The 23,822-nt window shown below is 45.6% G+C and overlaps 2 protein-coding genes across 2 annotated transcripts in view; one reads left to right on the top strand and one right to left on the bottom strand.

Moving 5' to 3' along the window:
- Positions 1 to 16,603, bottom strand: part of MRPL43 (mitochondrial ribosomal protein L43) — a 75,081-nt gene extending 58,478 nt beyond the window's left edge. The window contains exons 1-2 of the mRNA XM_078641169.1: positions 16,369 to 16,603; positions 6,420 to 6,526 (exon numbers count right to left, since the gene is read on the bottom strand). Coding sequence (XP_078497295.1) covers positions 6,420 to 6,526; positions 16,369 to 16,499 — 238 coding nt within the window. The 5' untranslated portion in view covers positions 16,500 to 16,603. The remainder of the gene's footprint in view (positions 1 to 6,419; positions 6,527 to 16,368) is intronic.
- A 775-nt stretch (positions 16,604 to 17,378) lies between these two features.
- Positions 17,379 to 23,822, top strand: part of TWNK (twinkle mtDNA helicase) — a 107,788-nt gene continuing 101,344 nt past the window's right edge. The window contains exon 1 of the mRNA XM_078643646.1: positions 17,379 to 19,453. Coding sequence (XP_078499772.1) covers positions 18,115 to 19,453 — 1,339 coding nt within the window. The 5' untranslated portion in view covers positions 17,379 to 18,114. The remainder of the gene's footprint in view (positions 19,454 to 23,822) is intronic.

The following is a 23,822-nucleotide window of genomic DNA, read 5'->3' as shown; positions in this document are numbered from 1 at the left end:
ATGTCGTATGTGAGACCCCTGCTGACTCTACAGGAGTAAGGCTGTAAGGAACACTCACTAGCCTCTGTTGTGTATTATTTCATATACCTCTTCCTTTATAGGAGTAAACTGGTTACCTTTGCTGACTTTCCACCAATGAAACGGAATGTGCATCACTGCTGCTGACTTGACCCAAGCGCCACTGCAGTGAACCAATCCCATCCCTGCCTACAGAAATAGAACTTTAATGCACACACAAGGTCTGCTCACTTCAAAGAAGTGCAAACACAACAATGATGGACAGAATGTGGATCAATGTCACACATTCACCCCAGTCCAAAGATCTGGGCCCAAATCCATCGTTTTTCCACTCCACACCACCCTGGGTTAGACAATGGCGATATGCAAATCAGCGCTGACCCTGTGCCCCATGGGAACAGTCCAGTCCGAACTACAAAAGCCATGTCTTTCCCAGAACGGAAACAAGCATCCGAGGACCGGCCCGGTTTCGAGGTAACACCTCTCTTCAGCCCGGCTAGCTTGAATCCAGTGGTGTGGAGTGCCTGGGACTCACGTCTGAGCATCCCCAGTACACTTAGAGCGGTAACTGCAAACACAACAATGATGGACAGAATGTGGATCAATGTCACACATTCACCCCAGTCCAAAGATCTGGGCCCAAATCCATCGTTTTTCCACTCCACACCACCCTGGGTTAGACAATGGCGATATGCAAATCAGCGCTGACCCGATGGATTTGGGCCCAGATCTTTGGACTGGGGTGAATGTGTGACATTGATCCACATTCTGTCCATCACTGTTGTGTTTGCAATTACCGCTCTAAGTGTACTGGGGATGCTCAGACGTGAGTCCCAGGCACTCCACACCACTGGAGTCAAGCTAGCCGGGCTGATGAGAGGTGTTACCTCGAAACCGGGCCGGTCCTCGGATGCTTGATTCCGTTCTGGGAAGGACATGGCTTTTGTAGTTCGGACTGGACTGTTCCCATGGGGCACAGGGTCAGCGCTGATTTGCATATCGCCATTGTCTAACCCAGGGTGGTGTGGAGTGGAAAAACGATGGATTTGGGCCCAGATCTTTGGACTGGGGTGAATGTGTGACATTGATCCACATTCTGTCCATTACTGTTGTGTTTGCAATTACCGCTCTAAGTGTACTGGGGATGCTCAGACGTGAGTCCCAGGCACTCCACACCACTGGAGTCAAGCTAGCCGGGCTGATGAGAGGTGTTACCTCGAAACCGGGCCGGTCCTCGGATGCTCGATTCCGTTCTGGGAAGGACATGGCTTTTGTAGTTCGGACTGGACTGTTCCCATGGGGCACAGGGTCAGCGCTGAGTTGCATATCGCCATTGTCTAACCCAGGGTGGTGTGGAGTGGAAAAACGATGGATTTGGGCCCAGATCTTTGGACTGGGGTGAATGTGTGACATTGATCCACATTCTGTCCATCACTGTTGTGTTTGCAATTACCGCTCTAAGTGTACTGGGGATGCTCAGACGTGAGTCCCAGGCACTCCACACCACTGGAGTCAAGCTAGCCGGGCTGATGAGAGGTGTTACCTCGAAACCGGGCCGGTCCTCGGATGCTTGATTCCGTTCTGGGAAGGACATGGCTTTTGTAGTTCGGACTGGACTGTTCCCATGGGGCACAGGGTCAGCGCTGATTTGCATATCGCCATTGTCTAACCCAGGGTGGTGTGGAGTGGAAAAACGATGGATTTGGGCCCAGATCTTTGGACTGGGGTGAATGTGTGACATTGATCCACATTCTGTCCATCACTGTTGTGTTTGCACTTCAAAGAAGTAAGCATTGATATACATCAAAGTATTGGCATTACTACTTTGAATTACCGCTTCCTTTACGGGAGCTGCACTATGTACACGCCTCTTCTCTAATTACAGTGCATAAGTAAAACTGTCATTTTAGACAATGTATCCGATCGTACTTTACATAAACAGAAATAGAACCTACACTCACAGCCCTGTTTACACTAGTGACCCTGAAATGCACCCCCTCCCCTTCGATTATAGGAGTACAGCTGCCTACACATTCAATACAAGTTACACTGTAATGTGCGCATTTCATCCATGCTTTGTAATAGAAGTGAAGGGTAAGTAACAACCCGAATGCAGGCAGTAATACGACTGTAACACACACACCACCTGCTGCTTACAGTACGCAGGTGAAACTGATATGTGCCCTTCATTTCCCTGCATTCTGTACAGAGTACAGCGATGATCAGAGCGCCCTGCTCATTTTACAAAAGTACAACGGACAAAAATAGATTATATTTCTGAAGAAAAAACGTTATTTACACACTTTACAATAAATCAAACCGTACAGAGGACATCACGTCTCTACCGACCTCACACAGGTACAGTACACACCTCCTGCATACTTTATAAAGTAAGGCTGTACTGCGCGCATCCAATCCATGCTTCCTTTATAAAGTGAAGCTGCTCGGCGCGCATCGGAGCCCTGCTTATTTTACAAAAACGAAACTGTACAGGGGACATCACATCCCTGCCGACCTCACACGTAAATGTGTTAATACCGCCTGCCTACTTTAAGAAGTAAAGCTGTTGGGCGCATCGGAGCCCTGCTTCCTTTATAAAAGTACAACTCCAGACTGAAATGCATAATTTACCCAAGTAAAATGCAATATACGCACCCTTGCTTCAAATCGGCAATGCACTCCTCATGGCCTTGCCTCCTCTCTGAAAGTAAAGCTGCAATGTACATGTCACACCCCTGCTTACCGCACACAAGTAAACACTGCTGAACACACCCTGCCCCTGCTTACTCAGCAACAGTGAAACTGTAGGCTGCACCCCCACCCAGCTTTCTTTCACAGACCGCCTCTGCCTGCACCCCCTGCTCGCATCCTGCCCGGCTTCCTGTACGGGGATAACCCTGTAATGCACACGCCTCACCCGTGCTTCCTCCATGGAAGTAAGCCCATCCGCCCTGCTGCCTCCCTTACATCTCCTTGGCTGCGGCTCCCACGATCCTTTGTTCGGTTCAAGAGATGCGCTTTGAGTAAACAGACCAGCTGCAAAGCAACAAGTCCACCTTTAAAGTGCTCTGTGGGGAAAAGTGAAACGGAGTATAAAACCGCGGTCTAAACATGACAAGCAAACGGGAATTATGCGGCTGAATCCGGGCACGTTCGGGTCGGCAGGGGAGGGTCGGGTCGGACACTTGGATCCGCGCCAGTTGTGAGCTCAAACGGACAGTTAAACCAGCGTGATCTGCAGCTCGGGCACTCGCTCACGAAGGTGTGGTAGAGTGTGTAAAGAGATGTGCGCGTTCACAGCTCAACTCCCGCCTACAATGCCCAGCCGGCCGCCCGGCCAATTGCATCGCGGCCCGGCCGGAAGTCCCGCCTCCTCGAGCACCCGAGAAAGGAGAGGAAAAGTCCTCCCGCGGCTCCCGTGAGCTGTGGAGAGCCCCGGAGCCGCCTGCGCAGAGGAGTAGCCTTTTGTCCCGCGGCCCCGGAGAAGAGCTGCAGAGCCGAGGAGTCACACCGGGAGCAAAGAGAAGTGCTGCGGAAAGAGCCCCGAGGAGCGGGAGCTCTCGTGTAGCCCCCGCCAGCAGAGCCCGGTGAGTGTTGTCAGGTGGAGGGGGGGGAAGAGCTCCGGACCTTGCCACAGTGCCACCGAGCGGCCCCACCTGGTCAGCAGGGCCGCTCCAACGAGACCCCCAAGAAAACGCTGTATTGCCCTTGCAGGCCGGTCCTGGCCTGCAAGGGATTATGGGCTGCGCCGCATATTAAATGAGCGGCTCTCCCGCTGCTCCGGGGAGAGCCGCGCTGGCGCTTCGCCGCTTCCTGGGCCCTAGTTGGGGAGTCGGTCCCACCCGGACCCTTGTTATTGACTGAATATAGAGACACGCCGCACGTTCAAGACGCATTGACGCCAGCCCCTTTTAATAAGAAGAAAAAGAACCGAAACTGACGATGTAGCGCGCGCGCAGCCAAGGCGCCAAAGCGCGCCCACGAACCGAAACGGACGATGTAGCACACGCACCGCCAAGCAGCCAAGGCGCCAAAGCGCGCCCACGAGGGCAAATCTCCGGCAGGAGAAGCGCGTGACAGTCTGCTGTCCACATTCCCCCAAAAGTGATAACATAAGTTGTCTCGCCCTAGACAGCAAAAGCTTCGCTTATGCTTTCGTCTAGGCGAGACCTAACAAAAAACTTTACATGAGCGGGGCAGGAGGCTTCCACTCCAGTGAAGCAGATACAAATGTCTGGTCACAACTATTGATTCACAAAACATGGTATGCGGCTCCAAACTCTCTACATGTTAAACCCACAACAAGGACAGACGTTCCCCGTCAGTCAGCGAGGGACCGCATAGTGGGCATCTCAGGGTCACAGGACTAGCGCAGGGCCTTTGTCAAGGGCAGGAAGGGCCTCTGCACACATCTCACATCTCAGATTAGCAAGATACCAGGCTAAAAATAACTATCAGTATATCAGATAAATGCAGTCAGGCCCTCAGGACAGGAGGAACACAACTTTATGCCATGCAAAGGACATCCTCGTCTCAACCATAGGCATTTGGAGATAGGGGAAAGTGACAGCAGCACAGTGATTTTTGCTGTGAGTGGGAAAATAAGAGAGTGTTGTGGTCCTTTTACAGTTAGAGACTTTTTAGTGGTTTAGTTGCGTTAGGACTCTCTTAATTTTATGCTTTGGTGTGGTTGTCTTGTTGAATAAGTGTGGAGGAGAAAGGTGTAAGGTAGCTTCTGTAAGGTGTTGCTGCATATGTGGGACGTGGAATGGGGATTGTGAGGAATGGAAGGGAAATGCTAGATGAGTGCGGAGTATATAGGTTTGAGGAGTGTAGTAGTTGCTGGGGACTCATCAGTGTACTGCCACTGTTAATTGACCCTCTTAATAAATCATGTATCATTCTTATTATTTATTTATATACAACAAGCTACAACATAAATGTTCTCTAGATGCCTGTCGAATTAATTAAAAAATAAAGAGGGTGAAGAACCACCGATGCATGACCGTGGAAACAACTAGTGGGAAAATTGACACGCTTGAAGACTTTTCTTTAAGCTTAGAATGGCAGAGTTATTTTTTGCATCTGGCGGTAGGGCTTTACTTTCTTTTGGACCCAAAACCCAGATCTGCTGATCACTTTTCCACCTCAGACAGGTGTTTGTATCTGCAAGCATCCAAAACTCAGGGATCTTGAATATCACAAGACAATAATGTCCAAGTTCGTACTAATAATATGGAAACTTGTTTTTTGGGGCTGTTATACACCAGGGGATTTTAAATAAAATACACTGCTGAGCTAACAGCCGTGTGACTGAGGATCTGAATCTACCAGAGATGCTCCCCCTCATCTTGTTTTATAGAAACAGAAGAGCTTCAGACCCTGAATATGACCTATCTATTCAGGCGGAAGACCTCCTAAAACATTTATTCTAAGACCCATTTCGGAGTTTATCGCAGCTTTTAATATAATTGTATTGACAATAGGTCAGATGTACTGAGAGACTTCAGTTCTAGAAGATAAAATATAGATTTCACAACAGGGCCAATACGAGCATGGCGACTCTGTTAATTACCCCATGTGCTACCCAGGTGTTTTGCCAGTTGGAAATGTTTAAGGCCAGGCAGGTCTTTGCACCCGAGAGGGTCGATGGATTGCAGGTGTTGATATTACTACCCATCAACAGGTTATGGAACTCCACACTCTTCTTTTCAGGGTGGCCTAAAAGGTCGAATTGGTTCCAAATATGTCTGCCTTACTACCCTTTGCTCTACTTGGACAGCCCTGGCTGCCCTGCACAAGGGAGACATTTTGAGATTATCCTGGTCCAGTATTTTTTTTTTTTTTTTTAGTAGTGGGCTTAATAAAATATTTTCTCAAGTCCTCGAACATACCCTCCCCAATAAATGTACCTGTTCTGTTGCAAGACAGTGTGGGCACCATCACTGACCAACTTCAACATACACTTTGCAGAATTTATTGTACAGAGCTAATTCACTTCAATATCTAACCTTTTATGCTTTGGGGCAATATTTCCAGGTCAGGTATAAGAGTGGGGTTTGACCGAGAAAGGACAATACTGGTGGGTGTAGCATATACGCAACTCCTTGGCTCGTCGATAGATTACTGTGGATTTGTAGCGTTAATTCTGTCGATTCTTGAGGCACAGCATCTGCGTACGCTGTTACTCGGGGTGGGATGGCACTAGGAAAGAACAGAGTTGAGGTGTGCCATACATGCCAATTCCTATCTGCTTGATTTGGTAGAATTTCTGTATCAGGGTTCCACGAAACAGAGACTCTTCATTTCTAAAGACGGTCTGCTTCTGGTCTAGTTCATGGAGTCATAATAATGGCATAATTAGCATGCGATCTGAAGTGCTTACGTTTTCAAGTACTTACAATATTCTGCTATGAGCTTAGGATGGCTGCATTTCTGGGGAGTAACATACATCACAATGCCAGGATTCCGTTTGGCAAAATCTACAACATTTTCTTCAATAAACTCTCTGTGGGAAAAAAACAAAAAAACAATTACAATAGTCCTGCGTGTGAACTCTAAAACTCTGTAAAAATACAATGTGTGTACATAGTGTACAAACATCGATTTGTTACAGTTACTTGGATTAAGATGTGAATGTCATTCCCCATCACAAATTTTTAGAACAGATTGGAACCTCAAGAAGAACTGATTATTTATACAGTAACAATCATTTTTTGCACGATTTAGTCTAATGGCCAATTCGAGCAAGTTCCCAGACTCTTTGCAAGACCTTATCAAAAAACGCAGACCCGATATTGCACACCCACGGTCTCCATAACATAAACAACACTAATACTCATGCTGCAGTGCACAGAAAACCTCAGTTTCCAAAGTTTCTGCAGAGAGCAATATATTCCAGATCATCCTAAAGCCCAAAAGTGCCTGGGATGTTTTGAGGAGCTCAGAAAATGATTGTGTGCTGAAAGAATAACCATACAATACGAGGAAACAGACATCTTTTTAAATTAACATTTGCTCATATATTGTCCCTGCAGCGTCAACCTTGAACACAATGCCAAGGAGCAGACAAAGTATATGAAATACACAGGAAAACTAAGCAGAGAGCAAAGGTTGGAAACCGGCTTGATGGAAATGGGGTTTATCTCCATATTCCGAGTAAAGAAATCCGATTCTGTAAACGTTTTATTTGGACCATACCTCAGCACTTTAGGCACACTAGACCTCACAGGGGAGGACTAGTGCACCTCCTCTATCGCTCACCATGATTTGCCCTTTATGAAAATCTGATTTTTTTAGATCGTAAAGCCATTTATCAAATTCTCTGCTTTCAGAACAATGAACCCAAATACTTGTAATATTTTAACGTTACTTCGAGAGATCATTACTTCGAGAGATCATTATACTGGTGACTTTCAGCATTGAAAAAGGACCTTCTGGAACAAAACGTGTCAGCTGGTCGAATAGATTGATTCACCTGCACAATTTTAACAACAGTCTGTTTACTATTAAATTGATGACTAATAAATGAATGCAGCTAGTTGATGTGCCTTCACTTTTCCTAAGAAAATTATACGAGGTCTTCAACTTTTTGTTTAGTGACTTGAATCCTACATGAAGTATCCTTGATCACCTACAATCGATCAAACGACAGTTGATGTAACTCTACATTTTAACAAAATGTTTTAATCAATCAATCAATCAATCAATCAATCAGAGTACTTGTCAAAGCCGCTACTTACCCGTAAGGGTCTCAAGGCGCTGAGGGGAGCGGGTGTCGCTACTGCTCGAAGAGCCAGGTCTTGAGGAGTCTTCTGAAGGCGAGCAGGTCCTGGGTCTGCCGTAGGTGGGTAGGGAGGGTGTTCTAGGTCTTGGCGGCGAGGTAGGAGAAGGATCTGCCGCTGGACATTGTTCGTTGGATGCGGGGGACAGCGGTGAGGGCGAGGCTGGTGGAGCGGAGCTGGCGGGTGGGGGTGTAGAAGCTGTGTCTGCTGTTAAGGTAGGCTGGTCCGGCATTGTGGAGTGCTTTGTGTGCGTGGGTGAGGAGCTTGAAGGTGATCTTCTTGTCGACGGGGAGCCAGTGTAGGTCTCTCAGGTGGGGGGTGATGTGGCTGCGGCCGGGGACGTTGACGATCAGTCGGGCGGAGGCGTTTTGGATGCGTGGTAGCCATCGTAGGCGTTTGGCTGGGATTCCTGCATAGAGTGCGTTGCCGGAGTCCAGTCTGCTGCTGACGAGGGCCTGTGTCACCGTTCTTCTTGTTTCGGTCGGGATCCACTTGTAGATCATGCGGAGGGTGTTGTAGCAGGAGGAGGAGACGGCGCTGACCTGTTTAGACATGGAGAGGGAGGAGTCGAGGATGAATCCCAGGTTGCGTGCATGGTCGGTGGGTGTCGGTGCTGTTCCCAGTGTGGTCGGCCACCAGGAGTCGTCCCAGGCTGAGGGGGTGGGTCCGAGAAGGAGTACCTCCGTCTTGTCAGAGTTCAGCTTCAGAGGACCAGTACAATAGATTGATGAACCTAAATCCGAGGGCAAACAGTTCTAAAGGACTTAATAATACCAGTCACGAACAGTTAGTGAAGATTCTTAATTTAAAAAAGAAGTTAATCAGAACAGAACTTCACGCAGAATTCCTGATAGATTACCTTAAAGCAGGAGTGATACCAATAGGACTGCAAGTACGTAATGAGCCAGGTTTATTTATTGAACATCCGAAATTTATAGAGACCTGGACACTGATTGCCAACCGTTGCAGCCGAGACTGGCTTATATTAATAATAGGAGGCCAGTCCTGGTATAATTCAAGACTCTGACATCGATGTTGACACACAGATGCTGTAGTAGCAAAATATCGATGAAACCATAATGGAGTCCGAATGTACAACCTGTATTTAACAATTTTTATGTTTTACTTTTTCTGTCTTTAGCTTCAATTGTGCAGTTCATAATGGATTGTCTTGTTCTTATGTCTTTTAGATTAGGGCACTAGATTAGTTTGCCCAACAATATTGTTTTTTATTCACAATGTATTCATAATAAATGATTTTTTTAAACGGTCAATTTTTGGTGTTATATATGGATGTACTTTTTGCAATTGGAGGTATGTTTATGTGAACCTGTTCTTAATTTGACTCAAGGGAACCTTTGATATTTCGAGTTCAGCTTCAGACAGCTGTTCCTCATCCAGCCGGTGACGGCCTTCATTCCCTCGTGGAGGTTGGTTTTGGCGGTGTGCGGGTCCTTGGTGAGGGAGAGGATGAGCTGGGTGACGTCGGCATATGAGATGATGTTGAGGTCGTGCTGGCGGGCCACTTGTGCGAGGGGGGCCATGTAGACGTTGAACAGCGTCGGGATGAGCCCTGGGGGACATTGCAGATGAAATCGGTGGCCTCAGATCGGAAGGCGGACGCTCTGGGTTCTGCCAGAGAGGAAGGACGTGGTCCAGTCAAGGGCCTTCTCTTGGATTCTGGCTTCTAGGAGGCGTGTCTTTAGAGTGCGATGGCAGACCGTGTCGAAGGCGGCTGACAGGTCCAGGAGGATGAGGGCTGATGTTTCGCCGTTGTCTAGTTGGCGCCTGATGTCAACTGTGGCGGCGATGAGGGCTGTCTCAGTGCTGTGGTTGCGTCTGAATCCGGACTGGGACGGGTCTAAGATGTTGTTGTCTTCCGGGTGGTGGGCCAGTTGCATGTTGGCGATTTTCTCGATGACCTTCGCCGGGAACGGGAGCAGGGAGATGGGCCGGAAGTTCTTGAGGTCCTTGGGGTCTGCCTTGGGCTTCTTGAGGAGGGCGTTGATTTCAGCGTGTTTCCAGCTTTCCGGGAATGTCGCTGTTTCAAAGGAGATGTTGATGACCTTCCGTAGTTAGGGTGCGGTGGCAGCGTCTGCTTTGTTGAATACGTGGTGTGGTACAAAAAGGGGTGGTGATGGACGGAGCATCAGAACCAATCAAACACTCACACCCAGTCAAAAGATCTGGGTTTGATCCATCACCGTTCTTTAGCCCACTCTGCCACCCCAGTTCAGACATGGCTATATGCAAATCAGTCTGACCCTGTGCCTCATGGGAACAGTCCAGCCCGAACTGCCAAGCCATGCCTTCCCTGGACCGGAAACAAGCTTCCGAGGACCGGTTTCTGATCTGTTGACTGGGTGTGAGTGTTTCATTGGTTCAGATGCTCCGTCCATCACACCCCCCCCCCCTTTTGTACCACAATGTGCCTTCGAGCAAACATTTTTCTTTGTTAACTCTCATAAGGGAGCTCTTATGGTAGCAAAGTCTTGTATGTATCTTGAACAGGAACTGGCCATGCCAAGAAACAAAGGTATCATAGAAACCTCTTGTGGGGAATGGGGGTGGGTGAAATCAGCATTTAACAGCCATTGTAATTTAGCAGGATCATGTATCATACTGCCATCAGAAAAGATATGGCCCCCTACAGCTCATACCATTGCAATTTGGTAACAGGCGAACTCCCGTCTCGGGTGGTCAAATGTCCTCACCAAAGCCACGCCACTGGGGTATATCCAGAAACTGGGACTTCTATCACCAGCCCGGCTTTGACAAGTGGGATATCATAGGGGTTTCTACTATTGGGGACCTGGTTAAGAAGGGCTCGATCCTTAAGTTTAGGGAATTGAGAGAAAAATATGACATGGCCCACGGAGAGGTATTTAGGTAGCTACAAATTAGGCATGCCCTCACCACAGCCTTTCCTGACATGAGTGATATACCAGATTCGTCCCCATTGGAAGACCGGCTAGTTAATGGACCGCTGCTAACTAAAGCAATATCATTGACTTACAAAACAGTATGTAGCAACCTACCCGACATGTTCCACAAACTTCGAGAGAAATGGCAGATAGATCTTGGGCTTATTGACGAAGAGGACTGGCAAGAGGCACTAATGTCCTCTAGGGAAGCCGCCATTACCCTTTGCTTTCGGTTAATTCAACTCACAATTTTACATAGATCTTATCTGACCGGGGTAAGCCTAGCAAAAATAGGTTCAAGGGCGGATTCGCTCTGCCTCCGGGGCTGCCAGCAAGCTGCTTCCTTCTATCACATGATTTGGAATTGCTCAGAGGTGCGACCAATATGGGAAGGAGCCACGACCCACATCCATGATGCCCCGGGAAAAGAGCTAATCCTCACACAACGAATGGGTCTTCTCAACATGTGGGAGCCGACTGACCTAACAGAGGTGGACAACAACTGACCACACTGGGCTACACCTTAGTCAAACCTGAGATTGCGAAAGGGTGGGGCGCTGCGGACAGGCCTTCTCCCCGACTTTGGGTATAAGAGTTTGATAAATGCATGGTTGCAGAGAAGGAGGTATTTAAATCAAGATGGTGTCCGAAGAAATGGGACAGAATATGGGGCAAGTGGAATGCACACCGTGGCAACCTGTGTGTATCCCCATTGGTGGAAACGGAACTGCAGTGCACTGGAGAGCAACATAGGGACATACCATGATTGTAATTAATCTACCCGCCCTCATGACGGCAAAACACTGCATAAATAATTAAAATGTTGACTGGAAAATGTATGTGACCTTTGACAATGAGAAAATTAATACAAATATATAAAAAAAAAAAAAGAAAAGATATGGTCATAGGATTTTAACTTTTTCTTGTGGATCTCACACTTGTCTGCATTCAAAGTCAGACTTGCATCCGTCAGTAAGCGACATACTTGGGTGAGAGCTTGATCATGTTCCTTCTGTGGAGCTCTGAAAACCAAAATGTCATCGCTATAGGTGAATGCGTTTACAACCGGCTGTATGACACGCTGAATGAAGTCTTGGAAAATGGTTCTGCAGCTGATTACACATCAAACCTGAGTCTTTTATATTGAAACAGAACACCATGTGTAGAAAAGGTTGCAATATACCTGCAATCTTCTTCGAGTTCTAGCTGGTCATAACCTTTATTTAAACCAAGGCAAGAGAAAACCTTCACACCTCTTAATTGTGTTATGTCAGCAGTGTATGGACCTGGATATCGTTCTCGTTCAATTGCCTTGTTTGCTTGCCCATGTCAATGCATAAGCGTACAGCACCTTCAGTGTCCTTTTTGGGAGAAACCCATGGCGGACAAGTTGAACTCTTAAAGTTATTTTCAACGGCTTAGTGTATATGAAAAGCAACTTGTCTATGTCTCTAAGCAACAGGATAATCATTATCATGAATATGTAACTTTACTTTCATAATCTTTGGCTTTCCCAAACCATGAAACAATTTAGGAAATGTACTTACTATTTTGTTGTGTGCATTCCTATTGTAATTCACAGAAATCAGTCCCATATCAGCAGCGGTACTGAAACAGATCAGACAGGTAATTGCTGCTGTACCTTGAAGCACATGGATGGGTGCTTGCACCTGTGTTTCAGAGTTTCAAGAAATTAACCTGGACTTTTTATGGGTGTTGATGCAGTCCAAGTATAAACTTTGGTTTTCAATTTCGTAGGTTGAGGCAATGGAGACAATTCATTGTATTTCTCTTCAGGTATTGTGTTTATGGATGCACCACTGTCGATAATGAAAGGTATCGAGCAATCATTTATTTTCAATGTAATTTTCTTTTTACTAGTAGACAGCCCTTTGTGTCCTTTAGTCTTTTGCTTACTTTTTATACTCATGACTGATTCACTGTGGGCACCTCCGGCATCCATGTCAGCTGCTTGTTTTTCAGGCTGCTCCTCAGCTCTGGCAGCCATCAACGCTTGCTCCAGACTAAATGTTTCTCTCAGTATTCGTCATCTAAATGAATCTGACAAGCATCCATCAAGAACTCTAAGTCACATAGCTTCTGCATCATTAAATTCACTGAATTTACAGTGTTTGATGAGCGTATCAAGTCCGTCAATAAATTCATCAATGGTTTCACCAACTTTTCGACCTAATTGCCTTAAAATATATCTTTCGTAATCAACGTTTGGAACTGGATTGAACTTTTGATTCAGCGTTTCTTTGATCTGGCAATATTTTGTTTTTTCATCAGTTCTTTGTGACTTCTTTCACACCATTACCAGCAAGATTTTTGAGATACATGATCATCTTTTTGTTATCAGTCTCTTCAAATGCATCAATGAAGTCATCAAATGTCGAAAATCCAAGTAGACCATCGATAATCAATATTTTGCTTTTTGGCAGTATTGAAAGGTGGTTATGGTTTCAGTAAAGTAGCAGCGTTGTAGACCAGTGTGGAAGTTAATGGCACTGTAGGTGGTTCCTTGTGACTTAGTGTTTGTAACTTATCTGTGAGACCTTGCAATATGCTGGCCTCTGAATCATTCCTTATTTTCTGAAACATTCCTTATTTTCCGAAGACCTTGAATGTTGTTCTGAGCCCCACTCTGCAACTTATTTTAATGGATTGCTTCAGACAAGCTCTGTAAGCACAACCTCAAACACTTCTCCTTGAGCCAGCTTTACCGAATTCGTAAGTATGGTGATTGTCTTCAGGGCATTGAGTAAGTCATTTATTTATTTTCGTATAAATGTCAATTTGCATTTTGTGACACCTGGTTGATCTCCACCTTGCAGTGCTCTTTTTCGTAGCGTTATTGGTAAGTTATGTTTATCAGCTGCCGCGCGTCACAAACCAGGTTGCCTCTACTTTCAACGTTAACATAACACTAAGTATATTGTACAATTTTGTCTTGCGTGGCAGCGTGGTACCTTTATGTATGGCTTGACCAGCAGGCTCTCTACCATCACAGAAAGATTCAACCACATCACCACAGACGTCAACCATTTAAAATGTCTCCCGTTTGAAGAAAGCTACAGCTGAAGATAGCTTGCATGAATCATAAGGCCCTGCACTACAACACACCTGTCTACCTGGCCAAAAAACTTCACTATCTGTGGGTAGTTGCTCCTCATGAAGCTCTAATTCCCTACTGCTGAAACCACAGAAGATCAATAAAAAGAATACTTACAACCACTTCTTCTCTGGTCTTGCCCCAAGAATATAGAACACACTTCCACCACACACAAGGATAAACACCTCCTCTTCATTCTTCAAAAATGAAGTAAAAAAAGATTCTGCTAAATGGTCTCCTCCACCAGGAATAATTAATTACTAGTGATTCTTTATCACTGTGCCTGATCATTTACATGTGACCTCCTTTGGTTCATGGATCTACCAAGCCACTGTGGTTTTCTGTATTTGTTTGCATTGCTCCCTCACTTGGCTTCATGGATTTTTTTTCCTTGTATGTATCAACTGACTGCTCTATGTACAACGCTGAAACACCCTGAAGGGTCATGTTTGTGCTTTACAAAACTCTGCAAATATATAAATACAATCAAGCACAGTCCAGTTGAGCACGGTTTGATCCTGCCCTCATGTATCCAAAAGTGGAATCCCTCAGGGCTCCTCTCTGAGTCTGACTTTAATATTTATGTTTCCTCCCTAGCTAAGGTGGTTAAGAAAATGGGGCTTTGAGATTAGCTCATACGTGGACAATATCTAACTGGTCATCTCCATGGGTAAGAAATATGAGGAAACTCGAAATAATCCAACCAGTTGACTCTCAGAAGTAGCAGATTGGATTCTGCTATTAAGAAAGCCCAACGAATATGGGACTCATTTTGGTATCCCACATCTCCAGGAGAGGCACTGATACCCAAGAAATCAGAAAATAATCATAGGGTTATTATTGAAGGCTCACTTTTAATGCAGGAGCAAGTTCAGGTCACTTGCGGAAAATTTTATGGTGTCCACAAACTACTGAGACGACTGTTCTGATGCATACCGGTCGACTGGCGTAAAACAATAGTCTAGACTCTGATAACCAGCATATTGGACTATGGCAATGCCCTGTATGTGGGTTTAGCTGATTATCTTTTTACCAGATTCCAGATGATCCAGAATACAGCTGCTAAGCTGATCTGCAATCTAGATAGATACAGTTCAGCATCAGCCTGCTTGGCAACCCAACACTGGCTACCAATGAGGAAAAGAGCCAGCTTTACGCTTCTTAATCATGCACACCAGCCTCTGTATAAAACCAGGCCTGAAATTCTTAAAACTAAAGTGGAATTTTACAAGCCAACAGGCGAACTGATGTCACAAAACCTTCTGCTGGCCAAAGACAAATTAATTTTAAAAACTTAGAACCGATGGCCGCTCGTTTTCACATCTGGCAGCGGCCCACTGGAACATCTTGCCCTTAGACCTTTGTTTTACTGATAACCACCTGTGGTTTAAGAAAAAATAAAAACTTTACTTCTTAAGGATTAAGATATTTCAGCAAATGATCCAAAACCTAATTGTTAGTTCTCACAGTTGGAAGATAGGGAACTTATTAGTGTCATGCCATCCCTTCGGGAATGAGTGCGTGTGCTTTATAAATAAAACCATTTGTAAGCTCTTTGCAACGCTTAGGTTGTCTTCACTTGCTTTATAGCGGCTGGAGCTGCACTTTGACTCCGCATACATGAAGCGCCAATTCCATTCTTTGATAGCGTCATGTGGCTTGCATGAGCAGTTTGCTTGGACCAAGGAAAATTCTCTGGGAGAGCACGGTCGCTCGTCGGGTTACTTATCCCCTATCTTGTCACCATTTGTACCATCTTCCCAACCAAGGTACCTCCCAATGACCACTTCACGCACAGACCTTAGTATCACACGTCTTTATTCAGCTGCGTGTAATTGCAAACTCAAACTTCTAAAACAAGCTTTCATGACATTGCGCTCTGACACCAATGTCATAGGTCTACGGAGTCCGTTGAGAGCCAAAAGGAATCTGTCATAAAATATTGCAAGACGCTACAACTTGCACCGCACAGGCTCTGCCACCAAGCCACAGGTTCTTTCTTTGCACTTCTAGGATACTTCCTCGTCACCTCACAAGCTTCTTTACCCACTATCCACAGGACTAATCCGCGGTACATTATGGGCTCCTTCTCATGGATCTGAGGAGGTTCCCTTTGCAGCCCACAGGCTCCTTCAGTGGCACCCAAAGTTTCCTTTCCCATCAGCTGCCCATAGTCTCATCAACTGTAAATTATTGAAAATTCGACTTGTATGCTGAATAAGATATTCACCAAGAGAACTGTCTTTGCTTGGTGAGCAGCCAGCCGCTGCAGGAAGGATGTTATATATTTTTCACGCGTTGTAGGATACATCTGCACAAGTAAAACCTATGCAAGTGACCTTCACTTTTTAGCCAACGGACCTTAGCAGGTAGCAACGTTTAAACACCTATTCCAGTTATAGTACGAACTGTTCACTCCAAAGATAGAACACTATTAAGTCACACGAGACATGGGGGGTTGTGGAACAGTGTACACCTACTTCTAGCTTAGTGCTGCTCCCTCACCCCATCTCTCAATAGTCCTCACCTGGCACCCCTTGAATTCCGTGCGTCCTTGCTGAAAACCAGTGTGAGCCTCTTGAGCTGGCATATGTACCGTCCTACTCCGTTCTGCAGCACGCTCTGCAGGAACCGGCTTGGGGTTCCACGGGAGGTCATGCTGCAGACTGGGTTCCGCACAGCACTGTCAGTGGAGGAGCAAACACACACACGGCAGGGAGCAGAGAAGCGACACCATGGACACAGAAGAGAGACTCACCAACCAGCAACCCGCAGAGCGGAAGCAATACTTGGGAAAATCGTCCTTCTGTGTTAGAAAACCATCCATCTTAAACAGTAGCAGGTCCACTACACAAACGACAATATTGAAAGATTAAACCTCATTCCTATTAGTATATTCAACGGAAAAGTAAACTTTTCGAGTCTTTATTGAAATACTGCATTCTAGTTTATTGGCGTCACAGACGTAATATAAGGCTAACGTCGCTTATTTTGAAGTAAAACAAATCTTTTTCTCCATAATGGCGAACTGAAATATTTTCCTGGTCTTTAAATATATATATTATTTTTTGAAGATGCGTCTTTCTGCATGTTTATAAGACTTATTGTTATTTAACTAAGGAGCTTCATGTTGTCAAAGTGACCTTAAAAAATAGCTACAAATGCGGCGGCCATCTTCGAAGAGAATGCCGGATAGGTACTTCGATCGAAACATGTATTACGTATGACATCTAGTAAAACAAGAGCAATATTAGCGCTTTTATTTGAGAGTGCCTTTCAAAAATGTTCACGGGGAGAGGTTTTAAATACTTGGTATATATTCACATTTATCTAATGGCTATATGACAACACTTTTATTAAACTCTATTAACGTGGTATTTTAAGATTTATACATTTTATGTGGGTTGACGGACAAAACGAAGGCTTTTAGACGGCATCTGTTCTGTTGTAAAATGTGTCTCTATGCGACATTTCGTGGAATATTTCTTTTACTGTAGCAGTGTGTGGTCAACATTAAGGAATCTGCCCTAGTAGTCTTTCTTCCCTGGTATGCATTTTGATTTGGACACATGTGAGCAACAGTGCAGCCGTCCTTCAGATTGTGTTCGTGTATTTGTACGTCCCGCCAAAAGCCAATGTAGTTACTTGCCGCTATTGCTAATTATGGATAAAATGCAGATACACTCTCGGGAAGACCGGTTGACGTTTGAAGGTGATCTGAAACGAGGACTATCAAAATAACTGCTGTCCATTGGTTTAAGGACTCCTGTAATCCTGGGGGCTAATCATGTCTGCTGCCACTATACCGCACACAAAACTGGAAGTCCAAGGCGAAAACAGGCGACCGAATGTGGCAGGGGCCACACTTTTATTACGTTTTGGAAAATGACTCATGTATACAAATTAAAACGGAAGATGGAAAACGCACTAGATAATTGATAGGAGTGGATTTAATCTAATTTAAAAAGTAGAAAGGACGTGGCTCCGTTTATTTTGCAATGCGGTAAAATCTTGCCATTATGTCTTACTGAATTATGCTTTCCACATTGATTTAAATATTATGGCAGATCAAAGGATAATTCTTGTTATGTAAGTACTTTTAACATCAATCAGTAGCATTGTAGGATTCGTTGCTCCGCCGTTATATTTGCTTCACTCATTTTGAGATCAGTCTGCATTATTTTATCATTACTACCCAGGCATTTCAATTACAAGACAATTTCGTGCATTGACTGACGACGCATTGTGTAGTGTTCAGGGAATAACAGGAATCATGTATACATGGTTGGGGCCTTCCATGAAGACTTGGAGTCTGCTGCGGCTTTCGAGAAGAAGACTGATGCATCCAACAGTTCCATCTTTGGGCTCCTCTTGTAGTGTGTTGCTTACATTCTCCCTTCCTCCTTGCCGGATGATGCAGATTTGCCGGACTTGTCCAAGCCCTCTTAAAGGTTTCTCCTATCTGCAGGAGCCCATCCGCAGGAACTTAAAGAAGGATCACCTCTCAGTACTGGACTCCACCCTACCACCCATCTCCATCACTGAAATCCGCCAGTACCTGAGGTCTAAGAACATTTCATTCCATGATGGCTATAGCTGCTTGCACACCCAAAGTCTGTTCGTGGAGGGTGCTGAGAAAGATCAATTCAGCCTCTTCATTGACAAAACCACTGGGCGCTTCTTGTGCAAGGCCACCCTGGTGGAAGGAAGTTGGGAGGACTTTCAGGACAGCGTGGAGCTGCTTCAGAAGGAAGGTTTACCATGCCTGAGCCCACAAACCACGGCTGGCTATTTGGAGAACGACTCTGATCTAGAGCTAGACATCATGGAGGTAAACAGGATTTACAACAAGGCTGTCTGGTTCTCAGATTTGGAAGAGAAGGAGGCCCAACTCTTCAAGATCATGTTCGATATCTCCAAGATCTCAAATGCTACTCTGAAAAAGTTTGGAGTCAAGTATTTTAAACCCACAAACACTCTGGTTTTCCCATGGTACAGTCCAAGGGACTCCACTTTAAAGGGTATAAAGCTGCTTTCTGCTGAATGCAGAGGGGAACAGGTAAATTACCTGGATACAACTTTACCAAGGCCAGGCATCTACCACAACCTATTTGGCCTGCATCTGATGTCAAGAAGAGACAATGAAGTGGTCATCACTAGCAAAGAGGTAGACAGTTTAGCTCTTAGCCAGGCTACTGGAATGCCAACCTTGGCTTTACCCTGTGGGGAGAACTGTTTGCCACCAATTCTTCTTCCTTACTTAGAACAGTTCAAAAGGATCACACTTTGGCTGGGGAGTGACCTCCGCTCATGGGAAGCCTCCAAAATATTTGCTAGAAAGCTGAACATGAAACGTTGCAATCTTGTCAGACCTGGAGACTCGCAGCCTTGCCCTCTGGATGCTTTATCCCAGGGTTTAAATCTGAATAAAATCCTCAAGACTGCTATTCCTGCTTCTCACAAGTCAATTATTTCTTTTCGACAGTTGCGGGAAGAAGTCTTTGGGGAGCTGGCAAATGTAGAGCAAGTTGCTGGAATAAAATGGACCAGGTTTGTTGAACTCAACAAACTACTGAAGGGTCATCGGAAAGGTGAACTCACCATTTTTACAGGTACAAACAGTATTTTTCTTGCTTTTTAATAGATGTTTAGCTAATTTTTCACAAACTTTTCAGTTTGTCCTTCCAAATAGAATGTATGCATTTGCTGTGTAGTGTCCTTCCTCAGCCACAACGCAATGTCATTGTTTCATATCTTACAGTAGAGTTCGATGTTAAGATAGCTTTATCAGTCTTGCGTCATTTGGACTGTTTACAGGTAATGGTTGGGTCTTGTTTGATGTGGTATTTATTGAAAGTTTCCTTCTAAAGTTAGTTTAGACACTTTCAAATAGTACAAATTATTAGAATGTCACCGTGCATGATCTTGTTGAATCACTGTTCAGTGATTTGTGTCTGACTGGTTTCCTGGTTACATTTATTTGGCCCCTTGTATTTTGTTTACTTGACTTTGCTCAAAATTGGATAGTGAATATGGCTAGACAGTAAATGTTTGTGGTATTTGAGAAGTAATTAGCAATCATTTGTGAGGTATTCACCCAGGGCAGCTTCTGTTTTTTTGCTTAAGTGTAGTAGCACAATCCATCCTCCTTACCCCAATCCAGCTCACTGGCTGTTACAGAAGGTTTTGCTTCACCATTTTCAGTTGCATGCATGCTTAATTATCACACTATAGTGTAAAGGATAGCAAATCTCACTCTTGGCTAAGCAAGGCAAAGTTTATCTGAGAGCTTTTTCGGTATACCATGTAATCTTTTGGTTTATTGTAGTTTTAAGTGCATTCATTATTCACATATATGTTTAACATGTATTATATTGCATTATAGAATCTTGTAAAGGTGCAACAAGATCAACATGTTTTGTTAATGCCATCATTCTGTGTGAGGTCTGCCTTTTTCAAACTAATCAGAAAAACGTATTTAGGTTGGGTACAGATAAGTATTGGAGTAGAAGAGCATCAGTTTCTTGGAGATTTGACGCATACAAAGCAGAGCATTTTACGAAGGCACACAGACAGGTTCTATTGAATCAGTCCAGTCTTATCTGCTGGCTGGGGACTCAACAACTTACTGAGCACAGAGACATGCAGAGGCCAACTTCTTCAATTAGGAACAACAGACTGTTGTTCAAGCTAAGATATTAGATCGTGAGGCCATCTTAGAAACTCATACAGCCTCCTTTGGGAACAGGAAGGAAGGAGATCTGAGCGGTTAGGGGTAGCAGAGGTTCGACTGAGGACTAAGGCGTAGGCATGTGTACGAGCATACAAACGGTTCCGCATCAGCCCTTTGGTTTCTCCCTATATTGATTTTGCTTTCATCTCGCCCGGAGCACGCATACCCATTGGCAGTGGAGCAATTAACCTTTGTGGTCTTGGATCAGCGGAGGTCAAGGAGGCTGACGAAAGAGAAGGAGGTGAAAGCTGTGTGCAGCACAAGGAGTGCAATATATACCGAAAGTGAAGCACCTGTCGGAGCGCAGAAATAGCCAGCTTAGAAGCCGGTTTGGCTTACGTCGAGACCCGCCTGTCTCTTTCCTCACTCCCAATTCCTACTCATTCCACCTTTACTCTGCCTTAACCCACCTTTTCTTTGGTTGGGGTAGTTTTTCAGAATTCCAGCCCCTTCCTTTCTCACCGCCACCATACATTGCCTGCCTGCAGGCTACTTACTGCATCTAACATAAGGACTCCTTCATAATGCCTTGAGTGCTTCTGTTTAACAAGCCATCTACCTTTACTGCACTGCCCACCACCATGAAGGGGGCCTAGTAGGAGTAAAGAGGGCCTAGCAGGTCCTGACTACACTCTCAGTAAGCAGTTGCTGGCAAAATTACGGGCAAGCTCACCAAAAGGAGAGGACCCATCAGGCAGCCTGCAGGTACCAGAAACACTCCTTCAACCACGTGTGTAATGCTTTTCTGCCTAGTGCTGTGCTTGAGCTGTGCAATGTTGCGCTGTGCTTGTGTCGTTCTGTGCGTTTGCATTTTTACTTCCTCACACATTACTGCTTATATTAATGGTCATGTTTCTGTTACTGAGCGCAGAGTGTCAACCCGTAACCGGTCCCAAGATGCTTGTTTCCGGCCCAGGGAAGACCTGGCTTGGCAGTTCGGTCTGGACTGTTCCCATGAGGCACAGGGTCAAGACTGATTTGCATATGGCTAGGTCTGAACTGGGGTGGCAAAGTGAGCTAAAAATCGATGATGGATTCAACCCAGATCTGTGACTGGGGGTGAGTGTCTGAAAAGTTTCAGCACTCCGTCCATCATCTCGTTTTGTTTGTTTTGTTCACCCTAAGTTGGCAGGGTATGCCCAGACGTGGGTCCCTTGCTCACTTTGCCACTGCATTCAGGCTAGCTTGGTGGGTGAGGGGTATTACCCTGAAACCGGTCCCAGGATGCTTGTTTCCGGTGCAGGGAAGACCTGGCTTGGCAGTTCGTTCTGGACTGTTCCCATGAGGCACAGGGTCAAGACTGATATGCATATGGTTGGGTCTGAACTGGGGTGGCGAAGTGAGCTAAAGAACGATGATGGATTCAACCCAGATCTGTGACTGGAGGTGAGTGTCTGAAAAGTTGTGTTTGCCATGTTGCTCTTAGTGCCTTAATGACTAATACTAGGAGGCCACTACACATATCAATAAACCAGAGGACACAGACAGACAAAAACCAAATCTAACTTTGCACAAACTTGGAAGCTGTTTCACAGGATTTTCATTATGCGGCATAAGAACGCAATGTAAAACGAGCATTTACAATGCAATGGCCTCGGCATTGTTAAAGTTCGAGCTATTGGCATTGCTCATGACATTATTTTTATTTATGTTTTTTGTTTTTAAAACATATAAATGAATGGCATTGTCATTTACAATGCCAATAGCTTAATCTCTCGCAAATGCGAGACCTATTGCATTTGCACCCACACACAGAGCCACACACACAAAGCCACCCACACAGTCATTCACATAGAGCCACCCACACACACAGAGCCACCCACTCAGAGCCACCTACACACACACAGAGGCACCCTCACACAGACCCACCTACACACACACACAGAGCCACCCTCACACAGACCCACCTACAAAAAAGCTACCCACACAGAGCCCAACACACACACAGAGCCCAACACACACACACACACACACACACACATGCAGAAAGTGTGTCGTTCCTACACACCGTGCGGTAGAAGTGGGCATCTCATGTAGCTTTTTTATGCCTGGGCCCTGTAAAAGCTTTTTGCCAAGCTTGATTTCGAGATGTTGTCCAGTTTCTCAGTGTCACCGACACGACACCACGTACAGCAGGGCTGTTCAAAATACTTTATTCACAAATACATGTTTGGAATTGCTGTGCACAAGAGGCGGGAAAGTGGGCAGGCCTGAGAGGAAAAAACAGAAGGTATATGAAAAGTGGAAATGGCAAAATACTGGGGGCGAGGGGTAAAGGTACAGGATAAAGAAAGGATGGAAAAAGTGCACGATTGGGGGAAGAAAGAAGCAGAAGTAAAGCTGCAGGGAAAGGAACGAGAAGGGTAAAAAGACATAAGGGGGATAGAATAATTTTATACAGAAAAAGTGGTACGGGTGAGGTAAGGAAGGCAGAGAAAGTGGTGGAACGGGCAAAGGAGAAACGATTAGGGGCAGAGGTGAGGATACCAGGCAGAGGATTTGAGGTAGTGAGAAAGAACAGAGGACGCGGGGAATTACCGAAACCATAAGGATGGTGGGGGCAGGTGAGGGGTGACGGGCAAATCTCTTAATCGGCATCGCTCTTCCAGGAAGACCGCGCTGGTGTTGTGTTAAAGGCTCATGTGCCTCCTCGCCGGGCCCTGCCAGCTGTTACCAGCCCTTTGTGCTGGCACCGCGGCCGGGCTCCGCGGGGGCCTCGATGTGCCCGATCTTCAGAGATAGGGCCTAATCCACACAAGGGCACACACAGGGCATCCCTTTGAAGGTGCCCGCGTGCCCGGGGACCCAGGGGGGGGGGTTGAGAAGCTGATGTCAGTAGAGGAACACAGAGACCCAGACTGGAAATACCAGGCACTGAGGAGATCTGCTCGAGGCCACCTCAAAGAGAGGCAACGGCGGCCATCTTACCTAGCAATACCAAGGCCCAGGCTGGAAATGCCTCAGACAGGGGGCACTGCTGGTATATGAGCGGAAAATTCCGCAGACTGGTGGAAATGGAGGTGAGCTACATGTAAATACAGCCGACCGGGGGAAATTCAGGAGTGTGTGAAGTAAAGAGTTTTGGACTGAAATTGCCACATACTGAGGGAAGTGCAGAGATCCGAACTAGAAACAGCACAAGCCGAGGCTGAAACGGCCACAGAGAGATGGAGAAGTTTACAAAGAAAGCACATCATTTTCAGTTAAAAACAAGAGAGGAACGCTCCACACCGGCATGTTTCTCCGAG

Source organism: Lissotriton helveticus, chromosome 5_1, assembly GCF_964261635.1.
Source record: "Lissotriton helveticus chromosome 5_1, aLisHel1.1, whole genome shotgun sequence".
Taxonomy (NCBI): domain Eukaryota; kingdom Metazoa; phylum Chordata; class Amphibia; order Caudata; family Salamandridae; genus Lissotriton; species Lissotriton helveticus.
This window is presented reverse-complemented; position numbering and strand designations above follow the sequence as displayed.